The sequence below is a fragment of the Macaca fascicularis genome, chromosome 3 (assembly GCF_037993035.2).
Source record: "Macaca fascicularis isolate 582-1 chromosome 3, T2T-MFA8v1.1".
In the NCBI taxonomy this organism is placed as follows: domain Eukaryota; kingdom Metazoa; phylum Chordata; class Mammalia; order Primates; family Cercopithecidae; genus Macaca; species Macaca fascicularis.
The window spans coordinates 194036338-194058580 of NC_088377.1; the positions used below are offsets into that span (position 1 = coordinate 194036338).

At 40.5% G+C, this 22243-nt stretch overlaps 1 protein-coding gene across 12 annotated transcripts in view; it reads left to right on the forward strand.

Moving 5' to 3' along the window:
* ACTR3B (actin related protein 3B) overlaps positions 1-22243 on the forward strand; it is a 99701-nt gene that overhangs the window by 12925 nt on the left and 64533 nt on the right. For 7 of the 12 annotated variants that reach the window (XR_012433093.1, XM_045388082.2, XM_074036434.1 and 4 more), the window contains exon 2: positions 11253-11308. The exons of the other annotated variants lie outside the window; for them this stretch is intronic. Coding sequence is in view for 2 of the 7 variants with exons in the window: in XM_005551232.4 (XP_005551289.1) it covers positions 11253-11308 (56 nt within the window). In the remaining 5 variants the exon portion in view is untranslated. The remainder of the gene's footprint in view (positions 1-11252; positions 11309-22243) is intronic. 12 annotated transcript variants of the gene reach the window in all.

The following is a 22243-nucleotide window of genomic DNA, read 5'->3' on the forward strand; positions in this document are numbered from 1 at the left end:
TGGTGATGCGTGCCTGTAGTCTCAGTAACGTGGGAGGCTGAGGTGGGAGGATGGTGTGAATCTAGGAGTTCCAGGTTACAGTGAGTTATGGTTGTGCCACTGCACTCCAGCCTGGGTGACAAAGCGAGACTATAGCTCAAAAGAAAAAAATGAGTAGGGGAGTTAGGGCAAGAAGGAAGACAATGTGATTGGATTGAAATGTCATTAAAATGCAGCATAATAAGACATTTACAAATGGGCAAAAGCTCAGGAATTAATAGCATTCAGAAACCTCACTGAAAAATCTACTTGCAGATATAACCCAGCCAACTGAAAGATGAATCAGTGAGGGCTCCAGAAATAGAGAGGTTGAAGTATAAAGATACCAGCTTCAATAATTGAATAATCTTTCTTGGAGAAATAAGCCAGAACGAAAAAAAAAAAAATTGAATAAATACTGACTCAACCTTAAAAATGTCAACACAATGATAACATGCCCTAGCAAAATTTCCTGAAAGTCAACAATATCATGGGGGATTAGGTTAGGATTGGGCTGGGGACGGGGAGTGGGAGTGGGAGCAGGAGATAGCACCATGCTAATTGTTGTATCTTTCAGAATATGTAGTTAAGGAATACTGTTTCATTTTTTGAAATTGATAAATTGAGAAGGCTATTATACTAAAAACAGACTTTGTATACCTTTGAAATGTACAAATTGAGAGGAAGAAAAGCAAATAAAATAGATTAGGGAGTAAAAGGAAACAGGCAACAACAAGGAATAGTACGAAAGTTAAAACAAGAGTAAGACTGTTCTGTTGCACATGAGACGACCTCACCTGGCATGGACTCAACTAAATTCACTTTCTGTACTAAACGAAAACTGTGTTGGTTACATATAAGTCAGTCATTCAGAAAGTAAAAGGATGGAAAAAAATTCAAAAAAGAAAGTAAAAGGGGCCGGGCAGGGTGGCTCACGCCTGTAATCCCAGCACTTTGAAAGGCCAAGGTGGGTGGATCACTTGAGGTCAGAGTTCGAGACCAGCCTGGCCAACATGGTGAAACCCCGTCTCTACTAAAAATACAAAAATTAGCTGGGCATGGTGGTGGATTCCTGTAATACCAGTGACTCAGGAGGCTGAGGCGGGAGAATTGCTTGAACCTGGGAGGTAGAGATTGCAGTGACTGGAGATCGTGACACTGCACTCTACCCTGGGCAACAGAGTGAGACTCTGTCTCAAAAAAAAAAAAGAGCAAAAGGATGGTTCAAAAATAAGCCAAACGCACAGTAAAAGAAAGCATGAGTATTGATTGCAAAGCAAAAAATTTTAAATGAAACAAGGGTTTAATTGTTATTTTTTGGTTTATTTATAAATGTTTGATTTTATCATTGTACTCTGACCCTGCCAGTTAACTGTAAGTGCAAAGAACCTTTGCTTTACACATTCCAGAAAACTTCTGGAGAAGGCTAAAGACAGGGAAGGGCAAGCGCCCAGCAGTGTGGGGCTGAATATTTTGTAGCCTGAATATTTTGGGCTGTCCACACTTGCTCCTAAGTCCTCCAATTCCAGTCCCACAGGTAGCTGGGCACCAACCAGTTCCAGAGCCTTTAAGAATCTAGGGTGTGGCCGGGCGCGGTGGCTCAAGCCTGTAATCCCAGCACTTTGGGAGGCCGAGACGGGCGGATCATGAGATCAGGAGATCGAGACCATCCTGGCTAACACAGTGAAACCCCGTCTCTACTAAAGTACAAAAAAAATTAGCCGGGCGAGGTGGCGGGCGCCTGTACTCCCAGCTACTTGGGAGGCTGAGGCAGGAGAATGGCGTGAACCCGGGAGGTGGGGCTTGCAGTGAGCTGAGATCCGGCCACTGCACTCCAGCCTGGGCAACAGAGCCAGACTCCATCTCAAAAAAAAAAAAAAAAAAAAGAATCTAGGGTGTATGTTGGGCTGGTTCTCACCTCTTGCCACTGCTGGCTTTCTTGTATCTCTAAAGTCAGGTACGATGGGTCCTCAGCTTTCCAGGACCAAAGCCTTGCTGTTGTCACCTTTTCTTTTCTCCACATCCTCAAGGTTTAATATTGTTTTAAATTTATTTTTCTTTTGAGACGGAGTTTTGCTCGTTGCCCAGGCTGGAATGCAATGGCATGATCTCAACTCACTGCAGCCTCCGCCTCCTGGGTTCAAGCGATTCTCCTGTCTCAGCCTCCAGAGTAGCTGGGATTACAGGCATGCACCATCATGCCTGACTGGTTTTGTATTTTTAGTACAGATGGGCTTTCTCCCTGTTGGCCAGCCTGGTCTCGAACTCCCGACCTCAGGTGATCCACCCGCCTTGGCCTCCCAAAGTGTTGGGATTACAGGCGTGAGCCGCTGCGCCTGGCCTAAATTTTTTTTTTTTTAAATTTTTAAAATAATCGCTAAAAATTGTTTTTGCCTTGGTTTTAGTGGGGCTTTGGGTAAGAGTGAAATTAGATAATATGTTTTGTCCATCATTTAAACAGTTAAAACACTTTTAAAACACTTTAACTGGAAGTCAGAGTTTACCTTATAATAATGTTCAGAATCCACAGAAGGGCAGTATGCTTTATGATCTTGTATATACGAATAACATAGAGAAAAAAAATAAAAGTACTCAGAAGGAGGAATAGAAAATTTAAGCACAGGCAAAGATACTGGATTTGGATAAAACATTTAAGTTTCAACTTTATATATTGAATTCTTCGTTCTATAGAGACTATGCTTTTCTATGCAACAACCCAAGGAACATTAAAAAAATAGGTCACGTAATTTACATTGCACAATATGGAGATTGTGCGTTGTTTTAAAACTATTGTTAGGATCTGGGAACAATTTTACTTTGACCAAAACCATATTTAAACTGTGAAAAATCTTAGGAGGGAGTAGAGCTATTCTGATTGAAGTTTGGGGTTTGAGACTGGACCTCACCAGGGGTCTCAATCAAAAGAACTTATCACAGGACACAGTTTGAGAACACTAGCCAGGCGTGGTGTCGTGCACCTATAGTCTCGGCCACTCAGAACGTTGAGGCAGATGATTGCTTGAGGCCAGGAGGTCAGGAGGTCAGGGCTGCAACGAGCCATGATTGCACCACTGCACTCCAGCCTGGGTGACAGAGGGAGACCCTGTCTCAAAAAAAAAAAAAGATGTAAAACACCGTTTTAAGATGTAACAGTTCTACTTTCAAACACAAATTAATTGACCTTAGGGTCGTTACCTTCTGCTTAAGACACATGTTTGGAAGAGGAGTTTCAATTATATATATATATGTTGAGTCAACAATAGGTTAATTCTCCTGACTTTGTAGAACTGAAAAGTCTACATATTACTGCTGTTGAAAGATAGGAGCATCTAACAAGTAAAGTGAACGAGTCTTTGTGCAAGGACTGTTTAAAATGTTTGGGGCAGGCTGGGCGTGGTGGCTCAGCCTGTAATCCCAGCACTTTGGGAGGCTGAGGCGGGTGGATCACCTGAGGTCGAGAGTTCAAGACCGCCTGACCAACATGGAGAAACCCTGTCTCTACTAAAAGTACAAAATTAGCTGGGCATGGTGGCACATGCCTGTAGTCCCAGCTACTTGGGAGGCTGAGGCAGGAGAATTGCTTGAACCCAGGAGGCGGAGGTTGTGGTGAGCTGAGATCGTACCATTGCACTCCAACCTGGGTAACAAGAGTGAAACTCTGTCTCAAAAAAAAAAAATAAAAAAAAAAGTTTGGGGCAAATAATGATGTATCTACAGAGAGAAGCATTGGAAAGATACACAGGAATAGAAGGTGGATAGAAGGCAGAAATGGGGTAGAGTAAGACTTCTTTTTTTTTTTTTTTTTTTTTGAGATGGAGTCTCGCTCTGTTGCCCAGGCTGGAGTGCAGTGGCCGGATCTCAGCTCACTGCAAGCTCCGCCTCCCGGGTTCACGCCATTCTCCTGCCTCAGCCTCCCGAGTAGCTGGGACTACAGGCACCCGCCACCTCGCCCGGCTAGTTTTTTTTTTTTTTTTTGTATTTTTTAGTAGAGACGGGGTTTCACCGTGTTAGCCAGGATGGTCTCGATCTCCTGACCTCATGATCCGCCCATCTCGGCCTCCCAAAGTGCTGGGATTACAGGCTTGAGCCACCGCGCCCGGCCGAGTAAGACTTCTTAAGGGATACCTTTTTATGTTGCTTTGAATTTTGAGCTATAACATATTCTTTGTTTAAAAGGCAGAGGTGTAATTATTGGTAGTGCTTTATGCAGCTGTTGATTGGGTCTGCTTCCATGGCTTCCTCTTCTGTCTTTCCTGATTTCTGTATGAGAAAAGGTCTCAGAAAAGTTAAGGGACCCGTGGAAGGTGGGATGAGTTTGAGAACATGGCTGGCAACCTGTAAGTATAGTTTATGTGTTTTTGAGAGTAGTGCCTACCTCCATCATGCTAGCTTTTGGAAGGAGTGTTAAAAAAACCAAGGGCTTTTAATGTAAAGGTGATGGTCTTAAATGCTTATATACATGTGTTTGGGAAAATTGATTAGTGTAGTTCTTCCCATTTGGGATAAAATATATATGTGGAAGAGAAACGATATGAAATTTTAGCATATAGAGGGACTTTCAATGTAGAAACAGGAAGGAAATTATTCAGGAAAATAATTGGTAGATTTGATCACCTAGACTGTTTAAATATTTATATTTCAGAAAATGTAGAGCAAGGTAAACAACAAGTGGGGAAAAATTAGCAATGTTTGTGAGCAAGCACAAATATCCTCAGTATGTAAGCATTCACACAAATTGATAAGAAGCACTAAAACTCCAGTGGAAAAGTAATCTAAGGAGAATTCATGAGAGAAATAGAGATCACTAGTATACAGAAAAATAATATTCAGTAGTAAGTAAATAAATCACTGCACGATGAAATCCTACTTCTTTTGAATTAGGAAATATTATCCAAAAATGGCAACATTTAACACTGAGGTAGGGATTATTACGCACATTTTAGAGATGGAGAAACCAAGGAATGAACGGATTAATTTACTTGCCTGAAATCACATAGTGGGTGCTGGGATTTGAACCTAGCATTGTGGCCCTATTAAGCTGGCCTCACATTATAAATATATAATATTTTCAAGCACTTTCAAGCTATATTATACATCTGTTTATGGCAGTAACTATACATCTTCATTTTTGATGGTTGTATAGAATATTATTGAATGGATGTAATATAATTTAATATATCCTCTATTTTGAGTGTTTCCAGGTTCTGGTGTTTGTTTTGCTATTATATTGCTTCCCCGAACATTTTTTTTGTGTGTCTATCTTTGCATACATGTAGAAATACTTAATGTTAGGTAAGTTCCTAGAAAGGCGCTATTTGGCTAATAGGGTGGGTATATGCATTAAATTTTTTGATAGCTAGTGCGATCTTTTATAATGGCTCTTTAACCCTTTACTATCACCTGTGTATAATTTACCACCACCTTCAGTATTGGCACCAGTTTTGAGTGGCTTTGCATTAAATTTGTAGGTAGATTTAGTAATATTCAATATTTTTACAAATATTGACTCTTCCTCATCCTGAACTGAAAATTGACCAGAAAAATATAAAAAAAGAAAGGACTCTTCCTATGTAAGATTAAGGTATGTCTCTATTTGTCTGCTTGTATATAGAGAGTTTATTTAAAGAGCAATGTTATTTTTAAGGGTAGGAGTAATAGCTTATTCATGTAGTTATGTAGTGTATTCTTAAGGGTAATATTCTGTTGCTGTTGCCATTCTGAGTGGGATGTTTTCATCCATTATATGTTCTTATTGTTAGAGAAGTTGTTGATTTTTGTCTCTTCATTTAGTAACTGGTCATCTTTTTGAATTTTTTTATTGCTTTTAGTTTTTCACTTAATTTCCTTAGTTATTCCAGGTATACAGTTATCATCTATAAGGAATGAAATTTGGCGGGCACGGTGGCTCACGCCTGTAATCCCAGCACTTTGGGAGGCCGAGGTGGATTGCCTGAGGCCAGGAGTTCAAGACCAGCCTGGCCAACATGGTGAAACCCCGTTTTTACTAAAAATACAAAAATTAGCTGGGCATGGTGGTGCATGCCTATAGTCCCAGCTACTCGGGAGGCTGAGGCAGGAGAATCACTCACACCTGGGAGGTAGAGGTTGCAGTGAGCCGAGATTGTGCCACTGCACTCCAGCCTGGGTGACAGAGCAAGACTCCGTCTCAAAAAAAAAAAAAAAAAAAAAAAAAAATTTTAATCTCCTCCTTCTTCCCAGAATCTTTTCCTTTACTCTGTTCTTTTTGATTTGTAATATCTAGTTCTTCCTAAACAGTATAAAATCAGAATAATGATAGTAGATCTCCTTGGCTTAATTCTGGCTTCAATAAGGATTCTTAAGTGTTTCATTTTATTTTGGTTTGAGATTTTTTTTTCCCCATCATCTCTTCCTAAGGAATCTTTCCCTTTTTAGCTTAAGTTTTTTACTTTCTTTACTTTCCTAGATTGAGCCTAGATTTTTTTTTTTTTTTTACTACTTCTGTTTTTTTTTTTTTTGAGCTAGAGTCTCACTCTGTTGCCCAGGTTGGAGTGCAGTGGCGTCAGGGCTCAAGCGATTCTTGTGCGTCAGCCTCCTGAGTAGTTGGGACTACAGGCACGTGCTACCATGCCCAGCTAATTTTTTGTATTTTAGTATTGAGATAAGGTTTTACTATGTTGCCCAGGGTGGTCTTGAACTCCTGAGCTCAGGTGATCCAGCGCCTCACCCTCCCAAAGTGCTGGGATTACAGGCGTAAGCCACCACGTCCGGCCTATTTTCACTACTTCTTAATTGCATAGTTTGAATTGAAAAGCATTTCCTACATTTTTTTTCATAGAGTACCTACACACACACAAGTTTTAAATAATAAGATAAAATTGCTGCATTTGGTAGCTGGGCTCTGTGGCTCACACCTATAATCCTAGCACTTTGGGAGGCCAAGGTGGGAGAATCCCTTGAGCCTAAGAGTTTGAGACCAATCTGGGTAACACAGGAAGACCCCTCTCTACAAAAAATAAAAAAAACTTACCTGAGTGTGATGACATGTGCCTGTGGTCCCAGCTACTTGGGAGACTGAAGTGGGAGGATCACTTGAGCCCAGGAGGTTGAGGCTGCAGTGACCTGTGATCACACCACTGTACTCCAGTCTGGGTGACAGTGAGACTGTGTCTCCAAAAAAAAAAAAAAAAGACATATGGGTTCTTTCTTCTGAACTTCTGACCAGTATTAAACTTCAGTATTATAGATACATTCTTGCTAAATGTGGGTGGAAGGAGGTTTTGGTAGAATGTGACAGTGAGGTTGGGGAGCTTGCATTATATAAAAATGCTAAAGGTGACTTCATGTGGTATAGTTGAGGTCAGTGAGTTCTAAGCTGGTTGACCACCAGAACCATGCGGGTGAGGGAGGGGTATTAAGAACACAGATGCCCAGCCTTCTCTGGAGATTCCCATTTACTGAAACTCGCACAGCCCCTGGGAATCTGTTCAGGAGTTCCCCAGGTGATCTGGTCAGCCACATGTGGCTTATTGTTTCTCGATGCCTACGAAGATCTTAAACTTGCCTTCCAGGTAAGGTAAGCCGTGATACAACCGGAAAACTCAATCTGAAGTCCTGTATCGGATAGGTAAACATTCTGAGGAACACTTTGAGGACCTGGGCCATGTCCACCCGCCTCCCCATCCTCAGTCTGAGTGCGGCTCAGTGATTAGTACAGTGCCTGCTACATTGTTTCTAGCTAGTAAATTGGTTGAAATAGGGAAGTTTCTTTTTTTGGTAAATGGTGTCTTGAGCACTTGCCATATTTAAGAATTGTGTTTTGCTGTTGCTTTTTTGGTCCTGCTCTTCATGGCGTTGAACTGTGATGTTATCATGGGACAGGCCAGTCTAGCATTGAATTTTCCTGGGAAAGAATTTGAGGATGCGTACTTTTTAGATGACATCTGCTGAATTATATTTAATAGATTGTCATTGAAGTTTGGGATGGATGAGGCTGTGTTGGTGCAGATTTTATTAAAATTTTAAATTTGAATGTCTCTTAAATTTTGTTTGATGTTTGTTACGTTATGATTATTCAAAGTAACAAAACTTCAAGTGTATTTGATACTATTAATGTATAAGGAATAGTCCAGGAAAATGGAAAGATATTACATTAGGATAAAATGATCTGAATAATTTGTGCTTTTGCCAGTGTTTTTAAAAATAACTTCAGTTCTGCTAGGAGGGTAAGGATCTTATAGTAAGTTGTTAGCACATGAGAATATTAGGGCCAGGCGTGGTGGCTCACGCCTGTAATGCCAGCACTTTGGGAGGCCGAGGCAGGCGAATCACAAGGTCAGGAGTTTGAGACCAGCCTGGCCAACATGGTGAAACCCCATCTCTACTAAAAACACAAAAATTAGCCAGGCATGGTGGCAGGTGCCTGTAATTCCAGCTGCTCAGGAGGCTGAGGCAGGAGAATCGCTTGAAACAGGAAGGCGGAGGTTGCAGTGAGCCAAGATCACACCACCACACTCCAGCCTGGGCAAAAGAGCAAAACTCCGTCTCAAAAAAAAAAAAAAAAAAATTATTTTCCTCAGTCATGAAAATCATCATTGGCTTAATGTCATTGATACTTAAGGTACCCGTGTGACTCTGACACAGAGGCCTCCTTCCAAGATGATACTGTCTAAAAGAACGATGTGGCTCCAGAATCTGAATGTTCCAGCAGCTGCTTAGTTGAATTTTAGAGCTGTGGGCCTAACAGCGCTCAAGTCTGTTTTTGTAGTCTGACATTTTCCTGCTGTGGGCCGTAGTTACGATTTCAGGGTATAAAACTTTGGGATGGAAATGAGGCATAGTTGTTGAAGGCCTATCAGGTATCTACTAGATCTACCATTTGTTTCATACATTTCACTCTCACCACTATACAAATTAAACTGTCCATGGTGTGCAGTGGAAAGAATGAATGCTTCACTTGGGACCCAGAACACATTGCTTGTTTTTTTCAACTTTTCAGATTTTTTTTCTTTTTTTTTGAGACAGGGTCTCGCTGTCACCCAGGCTAGAGGGCAGTGGTGCAGTCATAGTTCACTGCAACCTCGAACTCCTGGGCTTAAGGGGTCCTCTTGCCTCAGTCTATTATCCCCATTTTACAGTAGCTGACATACAGATAGGTAAAGTAACTTGCCTGAACATACATATTTGGCAAATAGTGGGGCTGGGATTTGAACTCAGTATGGTGCCAAAGTGTAAAATATGAAGATGATGTAACAGCCTCAAACTTAGCACCTAATTTTAATAAATGTTAACATTTTACCATATTAGTTTCAGTGTTTTTTTTTTTTTTTTTTCTTTTTCTGAAACCCATTACACATAGGCCACTGCTTCTGCTTAAGTAGGAAATTGTAGGAGATGTGATTTTTTTCTGGTTCCATCAGATTCTTTTTCTGACTTTCAGCATCCTTCTTGCAAATATTGGTCCTTCCCCTAGCAGTCTGACGATGATTACCTTTTTTATAACTGGTGAGAATACATTGCGCAGTTATTTCTGGAGTATTTGCCATGTGCCAGGCACTGTGCTGGGGGTGTAGATATAACTATGAGAAAGGACCCTGTTCTGGGCAGCGTGTGGAACTCACAGTCTAACAGTGTGGGAAGTTGGATTTATTTAAGTATAAGGTGCATCATTTTGTAGGAAGGAGCTGATGTAGCTTGTTAAAGACACAGATTTGATGATTTTAGTGATTTCTGGTCTGCTTGTTGGATTCTGTAGGCATCTTTAGCCTTGGGTTAGTAATTCACTTATTTGTATGTATTTTCTGGAATATAATTCCAGATGTTAAAATTGGGAAGGATCTGGAATTCTAAAGGTCAGGCTCTGTTGCCTCCATTCTGGGTTGGCTCTCGGTTGGCTCTGAACTCCACCTTGTAGGTGGAACCCTGGAGTGGAGTTGTTGTGGGTCCACTTGGCCTCGTGCTCTGTTTGCAACTCTTGAGTTGTGGAACTGGAGAGGGCTTCACATGGTCTTACCTCCAGAAGCTCCTTGTAGGGCCTCAGGAGTCTCAGGACTTGGCATTGCCCTGGCTCCTGTGGCTTGAAGACCTCAGATCCTGTGGAAGTTCAGCAGTCATATGTGATTTGAGGGGAACTGACTTTTTTTTTTTTTTTTGGTCTCTTATCCATTCACTGTGTGTTCAATTAGCATATGGTAAAATATATTTAAAAATTGTAAAATTAATTTATTAGAATTTGGAAGTATTACCAGATCAAAAATTTAATATCAAGCATCTTGAAATAATTTTTAAGTAGAATGAATGAATAAAGTTAGTTTCAACACTGCTAGTATTAGCTAGCATTATTACAGAATGACGGCTTGGTTGTCCAGACGTTACTGTTAATTAGAGTAATCCTAATAAGAAGGGAAGTGCTGATGAGTCTTCTCAATTTACTTACCGCTTTTCAACTTTATTTCCAGCAGATGGTTCTGAGTGGTGTTTTTTTTTTTTTTTCACCACCCCCCCTTTTATATTTAGGAGATTAGCAAATGCTTTTGGAACAGATAGTAGTATTTTGGCATTTGTTTTAGTTAAGACTTTTGGAATCTATCATGCAGTGTCTTGACAGAAAATGGGCTCCTTCTGAAATGAGATGATAAAGAGATGCTCCTGTCAGATGATTCTCAGGAGACGGCAGTAGCTGTTTCTTAGACATATGCCATGACATTTTAAGAAAATTATATAATCATTTTCTAACCGCCGCCCCCCACCCCGCAAAGTTCAGGAAGTTTGTATGAAAGTTCTAGGAAGTAAGTATGCTTCTTAGAGAGCTAGCGTTGGAATTAGCCTGCATATGTAGATTGGAGTTCTTTTTCTGCAGTTCACTAGTGTGGGCAGTTTAATCAACTTCTCAGTACCTCCCTTTTCTCATTTGCAAAACAGGGATAATTTCTACTTTCTTCACAGGGTTTCTGTAAAGATAGAGTGTAAAAGCACTTTTAAAGTTATTAGGGATGCATAAATGTAATTTATATGTTAGTATATATGTCTTTTTTTTTCTACTAGAAACAAGCAGAATATTTTAAGTTTTTGCAAAACTGCTTTCTTTGAAATTAGTGTTTGATTCTCAGTAATCACAAGTTTTTTCTTTTTTAATTTCAAGGAGTATTCTGAGGCTTGATATTTTAGGACTTGGAGAGCTTATAATGAAAGACATTAATCCAATATAGACGAGAGTATTATTATCTAAACATGTGTTGATGACTTTGTGCTTTTAGGTATACCAAGCTTGGCTACGCAGGCAACACTGAGCCCCAGTTCATTATTCCTTCATGTAAGTAAAGCTCTATCCTTGGGTTTATAAAGGTTTGTGTTTCTCAGAATTGTTCTAAGTGTTCTGATTCTGTTTTTCAAGGCATATTAATGTACTTATGTACTTACCATCTTCTTTTAGAAGACCGTTCTGGTTACCCACAACTTTCTAGTCCTTTTGTTCCATTCTGATAAAGCCCTTGTCACTGTCATTGGAATCTCAGCTTGGGTGGTCAGCAGGTCCGTTTATTCAGTTATAAATGCCTGAACTGCCTAGAAAAAGTGTATCTGGTCGTTAAGGTTAATTTGTAATTTTAAGTACATACAATCTGTTAGCTTAGTAACTTAATGGACTGAATATCTCCTGTACTACACTATTCACGCTATTGAAAGATGTTTTCTTTTTTTTTGGTGGAAATGATAGGCCTGGTGACTGTTTTTATTGTGTTCAGTAGTGTTCTATTTTTGTTTAAGTTTTAATCAGTAGAGAATAAGTTTAACAGAAGTGTCCTTGCAGTTTGGCGTGGGGCGTTCTACTCACTCACTATTTCCTGTAGGAGTCTTCCCAAGGTTAGTCAGTTGTTAAAGGATGGGATTCTCGGCTGGGCATGGTGGCTCACGCCTGTAATCCTGGCACTTTGGGAGGCTGAGGCGGGTGGATCACCTGAGGTCAGGAGTTCGAAACCAGCCTGGCCAACATGGTGGAACCCCGTCTCTACCCAAAATACAAAAATTAGCTGGGTGTGGTGGCGGGCACCTGTAATCCCAGCTACTCGGGAGGCTGAGGCGGAGAATCACTTGAACCCGGTGGGTGGAGGTTGCAGTGAGCCGGAATTGTGCCACTGCACTCCAGCCTGGGTGACAAGAGTGAAACTCCATCTCAAAAAAAAAAAAAAAAAGGATAGAATTCTCTGGAACTAACTATATTTCAGGTTATTATTTGGAAACAGTTTGCTGAAGAGTAGGATGTATTCATCAAGCGTAAGTGAAATTCTGTTTTCTACATGTAGCTCTCATAAGATAAGTTGTGATTTTAGAAATCGTAAGTTTTTAGGGGGCTATGATGTTGTAATAACAGGCTTTGCGAAGAGTGAGGAACTTGGAGAGGGAAAAAACAGCTGGAGAGAAGGTGCTTGATTCGTATTTATTCAGGGGAGGGCTAAAGCGGTGTTTGGTGAATGTGGATATTCACATCATTAGAAAGTGGACTCCAGATTCTTTGGGAACATTTAAGTAACCTCATTCCAGTTCCTTGCTTGCTGAAAAACTGGCCATGAATGTGATTTTCTAGATGTAAACGTGCTGCCGTGAATGGGTTATCGTGATGACAGGCGTGATTGGTCTGCTGTGTCCTCATTTTGAATTCGTAAATGAGTGTCTTAGTGTGCTTGGGCTGCCATAACAAAATACTAAAGACCGGGGAAATTAATGTTACCATAGTCTGGAGGTTGGAAGTCCAAGATCAAGGTGCTGTCAGGGTTGGTTTCCGGTGAGGCCTCTCTCCACAGCCTGCAGAGGGCCGCCTTCTTTCTCTCTGTGTCATCCCATGGTCTCATCTCCGTGTCAGTGTGTGGGGTTGCTGGGGACCTCGCTCGTGTCTCTCTCTCTTCTAATAAGGCCACCACTCTTATTGATGGGGACCCCACATTTACCCTAACCGCCTCCCTAAAAGTTTCATCTCCAAATGCAGTCACATTGAGGGTTAGGGCTTCAGCATAGTGAATTCTGTGGGGACATGGTTCAGTCCATGACAATTGGTATTTTGTAGGATGAATCAGTCTTTTGTGAATTTCATTAATGTGAATGCCCCAGAACCCGATCATTCCATGCTGAGTTGATAAATTGAACTTCCTGACTTTTCAAAGCAGAAGATTAGATTTTAACCTTGTTAAGTGCAACAGCTATAAAAGGCTGACCTTGCACCTTTTGCTTTAATGTGTTGCCATTTAAAGCTGTCGGTAGCGTTCAGTTGGCTGCCCCATTTAACCTGTCGTCATTAATAGAGACGGGAAGCGAAGACAGTTATTATCAGGATTTCATTCACTGTCAAAAAGCAGGAGAGCTCTCAGACTGCGGCTGTCAGAACCTTAGCAGTTGCAGAAGCTGGGAGGATAATACAAATGTCAAAGAGGTGGGAGTAAAAGAACAGTTACTTTGTTGGGCTGAGTTTGTTGTGAGAGATGGAGGCCCCAGGAGTCAAGGTTAGAAGATGTTCGGGCAGAAGTGAGGATACTGAGATGTGGAAGTGAGGGCCCGGGTCACTGTGGACAGTTAGCCTGCTGCATGTCTTGGGACTGGGAGTGGAACCGTTTTGTGCAAGTGTGTGGATGTGTGGTACGTGCTGGAGCAAGACTTTCTCTGCTGGGCACGGAGGGGAGGCACTGTGGGGGTGTGGAGAAGCAGGGGTGCTGTGGGATGGTGGGGAGAGCGCCAGGAGGTGGAGATGACCTGTGGAGAAGGGCCGGGTGGCGAGGGACTTGCAAGTGTCCTCTTAAGGAATTCTGTTTTTGTTTTGCATACTAGGAATTTTCAGACTGTTTTTGAGGCTTCTCTCTGGGGCCTGGCCCACTGGACTAGAGAATCCTCAAGCCCTATCCTTGCCTCCAGGGGCATCTCTGCTTGTGTCTGGTTTGTTGAAGCTTCTGTGCAGAATTTGCTTGGTTGCTTGAAGAAAGTTTTTTCCTACTTTTTTTGTTAAGTTGTTGGAGGATATCGGTGGTCCTGCCACAGCTTCAGGCAGAGAATGTGTGGTGATCAGAGAATGTGTGGTGTAGAAAGAGGCTGGAGGAGGAGCAGCGAGGGGCTAAGAGAAAGGGCACACATTTTGGAAATTCGATATGGGAAGAGTTCAGGTGTGAGGAAGTTTAAGAACCAGGGAAGAGAGTTAGGCTGCAGATAGAAAGTATAACAACGGGCGCCGTGGGTCATGCCTGTAATCCTAACACTTTGGGAGGCCAAGGTGGGCGAATCACCTGAGGTCAGGGATTCGAGACCAGCCTGGCCAAAATGGCGACACTCCATCTGTACTAAAAATACAAAAATTAACTCTGCATGGTGGCGGGTGCCTGTAACCCCAACTACTCGGGAGGCTGAGGCAGGAGACTCGCTTGAACCCGGGAGGTGGAGGTTGCAGTGAGCCGAGATTGAGCCACTGCACTCTAGCCTTGGGGGACAGGGTGAGGCTGTGTCTCAAAAAACAAAAACAAAAACCACACACACACACACGCACACACACACACTCCATGCCATGGACTCACCACCGAGGATGAACACATCAGCATTACTGCATATTTCATCTCTGTATCAGAGTAAATGAATAAATAATACATTATAGGTCGAGTATCAGCCCCTTCTTCTTTCCCTCTTTCTTATAGGTCGAGTATCAGCCCCCTCCTCTTTCCCTCTTTCCTCTGGTGGATATTTTCTGATTGTATTTCTATTCAATTTTTATCTGTATATAACATATACAAATACACATTGTTTTGTGAGTTCAAACGTTTCCAAAATGGTATCACACTGTAACTAACTTTCTCCGTGGTCTTTAAAAAGAAAAACTCTCAATATTATGTTTTTATCATGTATCAGTTCTGATACATACAGATGTACGTCAGAGTTCTAACGTGAATATACAACAATTTTTTTCCTTTTGGGTATTTTTCACATTTCTCTGTTATATAAAATGGTGGGGTAAAAATCTCCTTATGCATATCTGCTAGTTTCCTGAGAGGAAAGAATCAGAAATTGAATTGTTTTGTCACAGAGTGTACACCCCTTCATCCTTAGGCAACACCTTATTAGGGATTGCCACGTTGCTTCTCCAGGAGGCTGTCCTGATGTATATCCCATCGGCAGTGTGTGAGAGTTTCTGCTTCATTCATACATCTTTGATAATTGATATTGTTTGACTTACATTTTGGTCAGTCTAATGAATGTAAAACGATGGCTCATTCAAAAAATTTCTGTTTCTCAGATTACTGGTAAGGTTCAGCACCTTTCATTGCCTGTTCATATCTTTGCCCATTTTTCTATTGCATTTTAAAATGGAATTACAGGAACTCTTTGTAGAGGTTAAATATGAACTTTTTGCAGACACTTTTTTATTCTAGGACATTTTAAAAAATTATCTTTTATCATCTGGAAATTTAAAATTTTGATATAGTAATACTTTTCAGTCTTTTTCTTTTATAAATTGTTTCTATTTAAAAAATGCATTTGTACTCCAAAGTCATAAAGACTTTCTATATTTTTTCTAAGAAAATTTTAAGTTAACTTCTGAGTATGGTGTGAAGGAGATAGGTAATTTAGTTTTCCATGTGGAAGGCTGGTTGTCCCAGCACTATTTATTAAAAAGTGTGTTCCCATTTGGCACACCTCCTTGATCATATTGAGGTTCCGTTTATGCTTGGGAATATTTTCGGTGTCTTTATTTTGTTTCATTGATGTATTTATCTGTGTTCCATACTCACAGTGTTAAATACTATTACTTTATCATATTTTAATCTAGTGGATTCAATTCCCACTCATTTTTTTTCTCAGAATAGCTTTGGCTCTTTAGAATCAGCTTAAGTTCCATGAAAATTATAATGGGGTTTTGATTATTATTATTATTTTTATTTTTTTGAGATGGAGTTTCGCTCTTGTTGTGCAGGCTGGAGTGCAATGGTGTGATCTCACCTCACTGCAACCTCCGCCTCCTAGGTTCAAACGGTTCTCCTGTCTCAGCCACCCGAGTAGCTGGGATTACAGGCGTGATCCCAGCTAATTTTTATATTTTTAGTAGAGATGGGGTTTCACCATGTTTGCCAGGCTGGTCTGGAACTTCTGACCTCATGATCCTCCTGCCTCGGCCTCCCACAGTGCTGGGATTACAGGTGTGAGCCACTACGCCCAGCCTTATAGATTTTTTTTTTTTTTTTTTTTTTTTTTGGAGACGGAGTTTCTCTCTTGTTGTCCAGGCTGGAGTGCGGTGGCATGATCTCGGCTCACTGCAACCTTCCCCTCCTGGGTTCAAGTGATTCTCCTGCCTCAGCCTCCCCAGTAGCTGGCATTACAGGCATGCACCACCACGCCGGGCTAATTTTGTATTTTTAGTAGGGATGGGGTTTCTCCATGTTGGTCAAGCTGGTCTCGATCTCCCGAGGTCAGGTGATCCACTGGCCTTGGCCTCCCAAAGTGCTGGGATTACAGTCGTGAGCCACTGTGCCTGGCCTATTATTTATAGATTAATTGGGGAAAAATTTGACATCAAATTTGACTTTTGTGGATTGGAATTGAGTATTCCTACCCTTGAAGATGGTATATGTGTTTTATTGTTTATTTATGTCTCTTGTGTTTTTCAGTAATGTTCTAATGTTCTAAAGTTTTTTTTTTTTTTTGAGATGGAGTCTCGTTCTGTTGCCCAGGCTGGAGAGCAGTGGCACAATCTCGGCTCACTGCAACATCCACCTCCCAGGTTCAAATGATTCCCCTGCCTCAGCCTCCCGAGTAGCTGGGACTACAGGTGCACACCACCATGCCTGGCTAATTTTTTTTAGTAGAGACGGGGTTTCACTATGTTGGCCAGGCTGGTCTTGAATTCCTGACCTTGTGATCTGCCCATCTCAGCTTCCTAACGTGCTGGGATTACAGGTGTGAGCCACTGTGCCCGGCCTTAAAGTATTCTTTAAAAAGCTCTTACAGGATGGGCGCAGTGGTTCACGCCTGTAATCCCAGCACTTTGGGGAGGGCTAAGGTGGGTGGATCACTTGAGGCCAGGAGTTAGAGACCAGCGCAGCCAACATGGTGAAACCTTGTCTCTACTAAAAAATACAGAAATTAGCGTGGTGGCACACACCTGTAATCGCAGCTACTTGGAAGGCTGAGGCATGAGAATCGCTTGAGCCTGGGAGGTGGAGGTTGCAGTGAGCTGCAATTGTGCCACTGCACTCCAGCCTGGGCAGCAGAGCCAGATGCTGTCTTAAAACAGCAGCAGCAACAACAACAACAAAAAAGCCCTTACAGTCTTACACAGAGGGCTGGACACAGTGGCTAACGCCTGTAATTGTAGCACTTTGGTAGGCCGAGGTGGGAGGATTGCTTGAGCCCAGGAGTTTGAGACCAGCCTTGGCAGCATAGTGAGACCTTGTCTCTACCAGAAATAAAAATAAATTGGCTACATGTAGTGACACTCATCTGTGGTCCCAGCTACTTGGGAGGCTGAGGTGAGGGGATTGCTTGAGCCCAGGAGATTGAGGCTGCAGTGAGTTGTGAGTGCCCTGCTGCGCTTCTGCCTGGGTGACATAGTGAGACCTTGTCTCAAAAATAAGCAAAACCCCAAAACAACTCTTTACATAGTTTTTGCTAGCTTTATTTTTAGGTACCTTTATGTTTTTGTTGCTGTCATCAAAATACCTTAAAAATTATATTTTCTAATTATTGCCAGCATATGGGAATGCTACTGAGGTTTGTAAGTTTTTTTTTTTTTTTTTTTTAAATGCAACAACCTTTATTGACCTCTCTTATTTGTTTTAATAGTCTGCAGATTCTTTAAAGTTTTCTATGCAGACTATTCTATTGCCTTCAAATAGTGGTTATTTTGTATCTTCCAATTCTAATACTTTGTGTTTCTTTTCTTGATCTTGCTGTGTTGACTAGAGCTTCTATTAAAATAATAATCAGGACTGGAGACAGCAGGTGCTTTTTGACTTTCTGACTTTAAAGAGAATGAGATTTTATTATAGTACTCTACTAGTGATTACTGTAGGTTTTTGCAGAAATGCTTTTGCAGATTAAAACAGTGCTCTTCTATTCCTAGTTTACCCCGAGGGTTTTTTTTTAAGAATTAAAAAAAATCATGAATGACAGTGAGTATTGACATGTAGTCAAGGCTTTTCTGTTATTGAGATGATCATGTGGTTTTGGACATTTGTGCTTTTTTTTTTTTTGAGACACTGACTGGAGTGTAGTGACATGATCATGACTCACTGCAGCCTTGACTTCCCAGGTTCAAGAGATCCTCCCACCTCAGCCTCCCAAGTAGCTGGGACCACACGTGGGAGCCATCATGTCTGGCTAATTTTTAAATTTTTCATGGAGATGGAGTCTCATTATATTGCCTATGCTGGTCTTGAACTTCCTGGGCTCACGCAATCCTCTCACTTTGGTCTCTCAGAGTGCTGAAATTAAAGGTGTGAGCCACCCCACCTACTCTTAATAGGAGGAATTACTTTAATACATTTTCAAATATTGAACAGTTATTTCTTTTCTTTTTTTTTCTTTTTGTAAAGATGGGGTCTCTCTGTGTTGCCCAGGCTGGTCTCAAACTCCTGGCCTCAAGTGATCCTCCTGCTTCAGCCTCCCAGAGCACTGGGATTATAGGAGTGAGCCACCGTGTCCAGCTTGAACAATTATTTCATTTTTGGGATAAATCTTACTAGGTTATGAAATATGAAGTACCTGCTGAACTGTAATTGCAAATATTTATTTGAGAACTTTGCGTCAATATTCAAAAGTGAGATTGGACTGCAATTTTGATTTCTTGTTTTTGTCTGGTCGTGTATCAGGATTATATGGGCTTCATAAAATGAGTTTGTTAGCTTTCTTTTTTTATTCCCTGGAACAGTTTGAATAAGACAGGAATTGTTTATTCCTTCAAGCTTTAGTAAAAATATATAACAGTCTTTTGAGAAATATGCTGGATTAAAAAAATGACTCTTGTCCTGTGTCTCAACTGTTGTAGCAAATGTTCTGAAGTATCTGTGTCTTAAGTCCTTAGATACAGTCTTCTTGATGACCTTCCTTAGATTGCCCTCAGATGACTTTTTTGGCATTTAGGAGAGTAGTCACGTCTTTTCTTGGTTATCCACGTCCTGTAATCCTATACCCAAACAATTTTTTTTTAACTGCAGAGCTTGTTAAAAAAAAGAACTGTTCTGTTTGTTTGTTTGTTTGTTTGAGACAGAGTCTTGCTCTGTCGCTCAGGCTGGAGTACAGTGGCACCATCTCAGCTCACTGCAACCTTCACCTCCTGGGTTCAAGCAGTTCTGCCTCAGCCTCCCAAGTAGCTGGGATTACAGACGTGTGCCACCATGCACGGCTGATTTTTGTAGTTTTAATAGAGACAGGGTTTCACAGTGTTGCCCAGTCTGGTCTTGAACTCCTGGCCTCAAGCTGTCCGCCTGCCTCAGTCTCTCAAAGTCATTACAGGCATGAGCCACTGTGCTGGCCCATGGTTCTTTATTATTAAGTTTAATCTTGTTAGTTTTGATTCATCATTACAGCTGAAGTGTTTTATTTTCTAGTTTAAGTCATTTATAAACTCTGTCTTTAAAATATTTTATTTTGAAATAATTATAAATTAATAGGAAGTTGCAAAGATAGTTTAGAGAGATCCTGTGTACACTTTTCCTATTTTTCCCCGAAGGTTGCATCTTACAAATTGTAGTGCAATATTATAACCAGAAGTGAGACCCTGTCTCGAAAAAACAAAAGCAGACCAGCCCCAGGAAATGGACGTTGGTACAATGTGTGTGTATAGTTCTATGTCATTGTAATTCTATCTGTAGATTCCTTGAACTACCACTGTAATCAAGTTACAGAATTATTTTCTCACTACCAAGATTTCTCTGGTGCTATTCCTATATAATTACACTTACTTCTTTCCCTCCACTATTCCTAACCACTGCTCTATTTCCATCTCTATAATTTTATCATCTCCATAATATATGTTCCTCAATAGATTAATATTTAAACTGACGATGGTATATCATATACTAAATACTACTCAGCAGTAACGCTACTACTCATACAATGTGTGCCTGTTTTTTTTTGAGACAGAATCTCGCTCTGTTGCCCAGGCTGGAGTGTAGTGGTGCGATCTTAGCTCACTGTGACTTCTGCCTCCTGGGTTCAAGCAATTCTCCTGCCTCAGCCTTCTGAGTAGCTGGAATTACAGGTGCCTGCCACCGCGCCCGGCTAATTTTTGTATTTTTAGTAGAGATGAATTTTCACCATGTTGGCCAGGCTGGTCTCGAACTTCTGACCTCAGGTGATCCACCTGCCTTGGCCTTCCAAAGTGCTGGGATTACAGGTGTGAGACACCGTGCCCGGTCACTATTTTTTATTTAGCTGATAAGTAAGTGTGTTATGATTTCTCATCATTTTCAGTTCCCTAATGGCTAGTGATGTCAAACATCTTTTCATGTGTGTATTTGCCACCTGAATGTCATCTTCCTTGAAATGCCTTTTCATGTATTTTGTTCATTTTTAAATTTGACTATTTATATTTTTACTGTTGTGTTTTGAGAGTTCTTTATTTTTACTTTTATTTTAAAATTTGTATTTTTTAGAAACAGGGTGTCTCTCTGTTGTCCATGCTGGAGTGCAGTGGCGCAATTGCAGCTCATTGCAGCCTTGAACTCCTGGGCTCAGGTGATCCTCCTGCCTCAGCCTCCTGAGTAACTGGGACTACAGGTGTGCACCACCACACCTGGCTAATTTTTAAATTTTTAAAGTTTTGTAGAGATGATATCTCACTATGAGTTGCTTATATATACCAGATATAAGTCCATTGGTCAAATGTGTGGTTTATAATAATTTCTTCCAGTCAGTAGCTTAGTTTTTTACCTTCACAGAGTTTTCCACAAAGTTTTTATTTTTGATGAACTAGCTTTTTTGATTCATTGATTTTCTCAGATTTCCTGTTTGAAATATCAGTGATTTCTACTGTTATCTTCATCATTTCATTCCTTTTGCTCATCTTGTGTTTATTTTGCTTTTCTTTTTCTAGATTCTTAATGTGGGGTGGGGTCATAGATTATTAGTTTGAGACTCTTCTTTTCTCATATAAGCATTTAGTGCTAAAATTTTCTGTATTAGCATTTTGTTAGCTGTGACATTTCTCCCAATTTTGATATGTTTTCATTTCATCCTGTTAATGTATTTTTTAGATTCTCTGAAACTTCCTCTTTGACTATGGACTCTTACAACTGTGTTTTTAAATTTCCAAATATGTAGGAGATTTTCTCATTATTATTTGTTACTGATTTCTGGGTTAATTTTATTGTAGTCAGAAAATACACTCTGTATGACTTAAATTCTTTTATATTTATTGAGATTTGTTTTATGGTCCAGCATAAGGTTTCCTTTGGTATAAGCTGCATGGGCACTTGAAAGCAATGTGATTTCTCTTCTTGTTTGGCAGAGTGTTCTATAAAAATGTCAGTCAGAGCCTGTAGGTTGATGGCATTATTGAATTACTTGATATTCTTGCTTATTTTCTGTGTACTTGTTCTATTAAGTGTTGAGAAAGAGACATTGAAGTTTACAGTTATAATTGTGGATTCGTATATTTTTTTCCCCATCAGTTTTTGCTTCACGTATTTTGCAGCTCTGTTTTTTTGTGCATACCCATTTAGGATTTCTGTGTCTTCTTGATGGATTGACTCTTTATCATATATAATGTCCCTGTCTATAAGTGGTAATTTTCTTTGCTTGAAAGACTACTTTTTCTTATAGCAGTATAGCTGCTTGTGCTTTCTTTTGATTAATGTTTGTATGGAATATCTTTTTTCATCTTTCTACTTTCAACCTACTTATATCATTACATTTGAAGAGAGTTTCTTGTAGACAGCAGAGTTCAGTTTTATTTTTTAATGCACTCTGCCAGTATCTATTTTTAATTGGTATATTTAGACCATTTATATTTATTGTAATTATTTATTAATGCTTTTCTGTTTATTCCTTTTGTTTTTTGTTTTTCTGTTTTGTTTTGCCTAACTTCTATGGGTTATTTATATATTTTTTTTAGAATTGCATTTCCATTTATCTATAGTTTTTTTTTGGAAACAGAGTCTTGCTCTGTCGCCCAGTGGCGCGATCTCAGTTCCCTGCAACCTCTGGCTTCTGGGTTCAAGCTATTCTCGTGCTCCAGCCTCCCAAGTAGCTGGGATTACAGGCATGTGCCACCACTCCCAGCTAA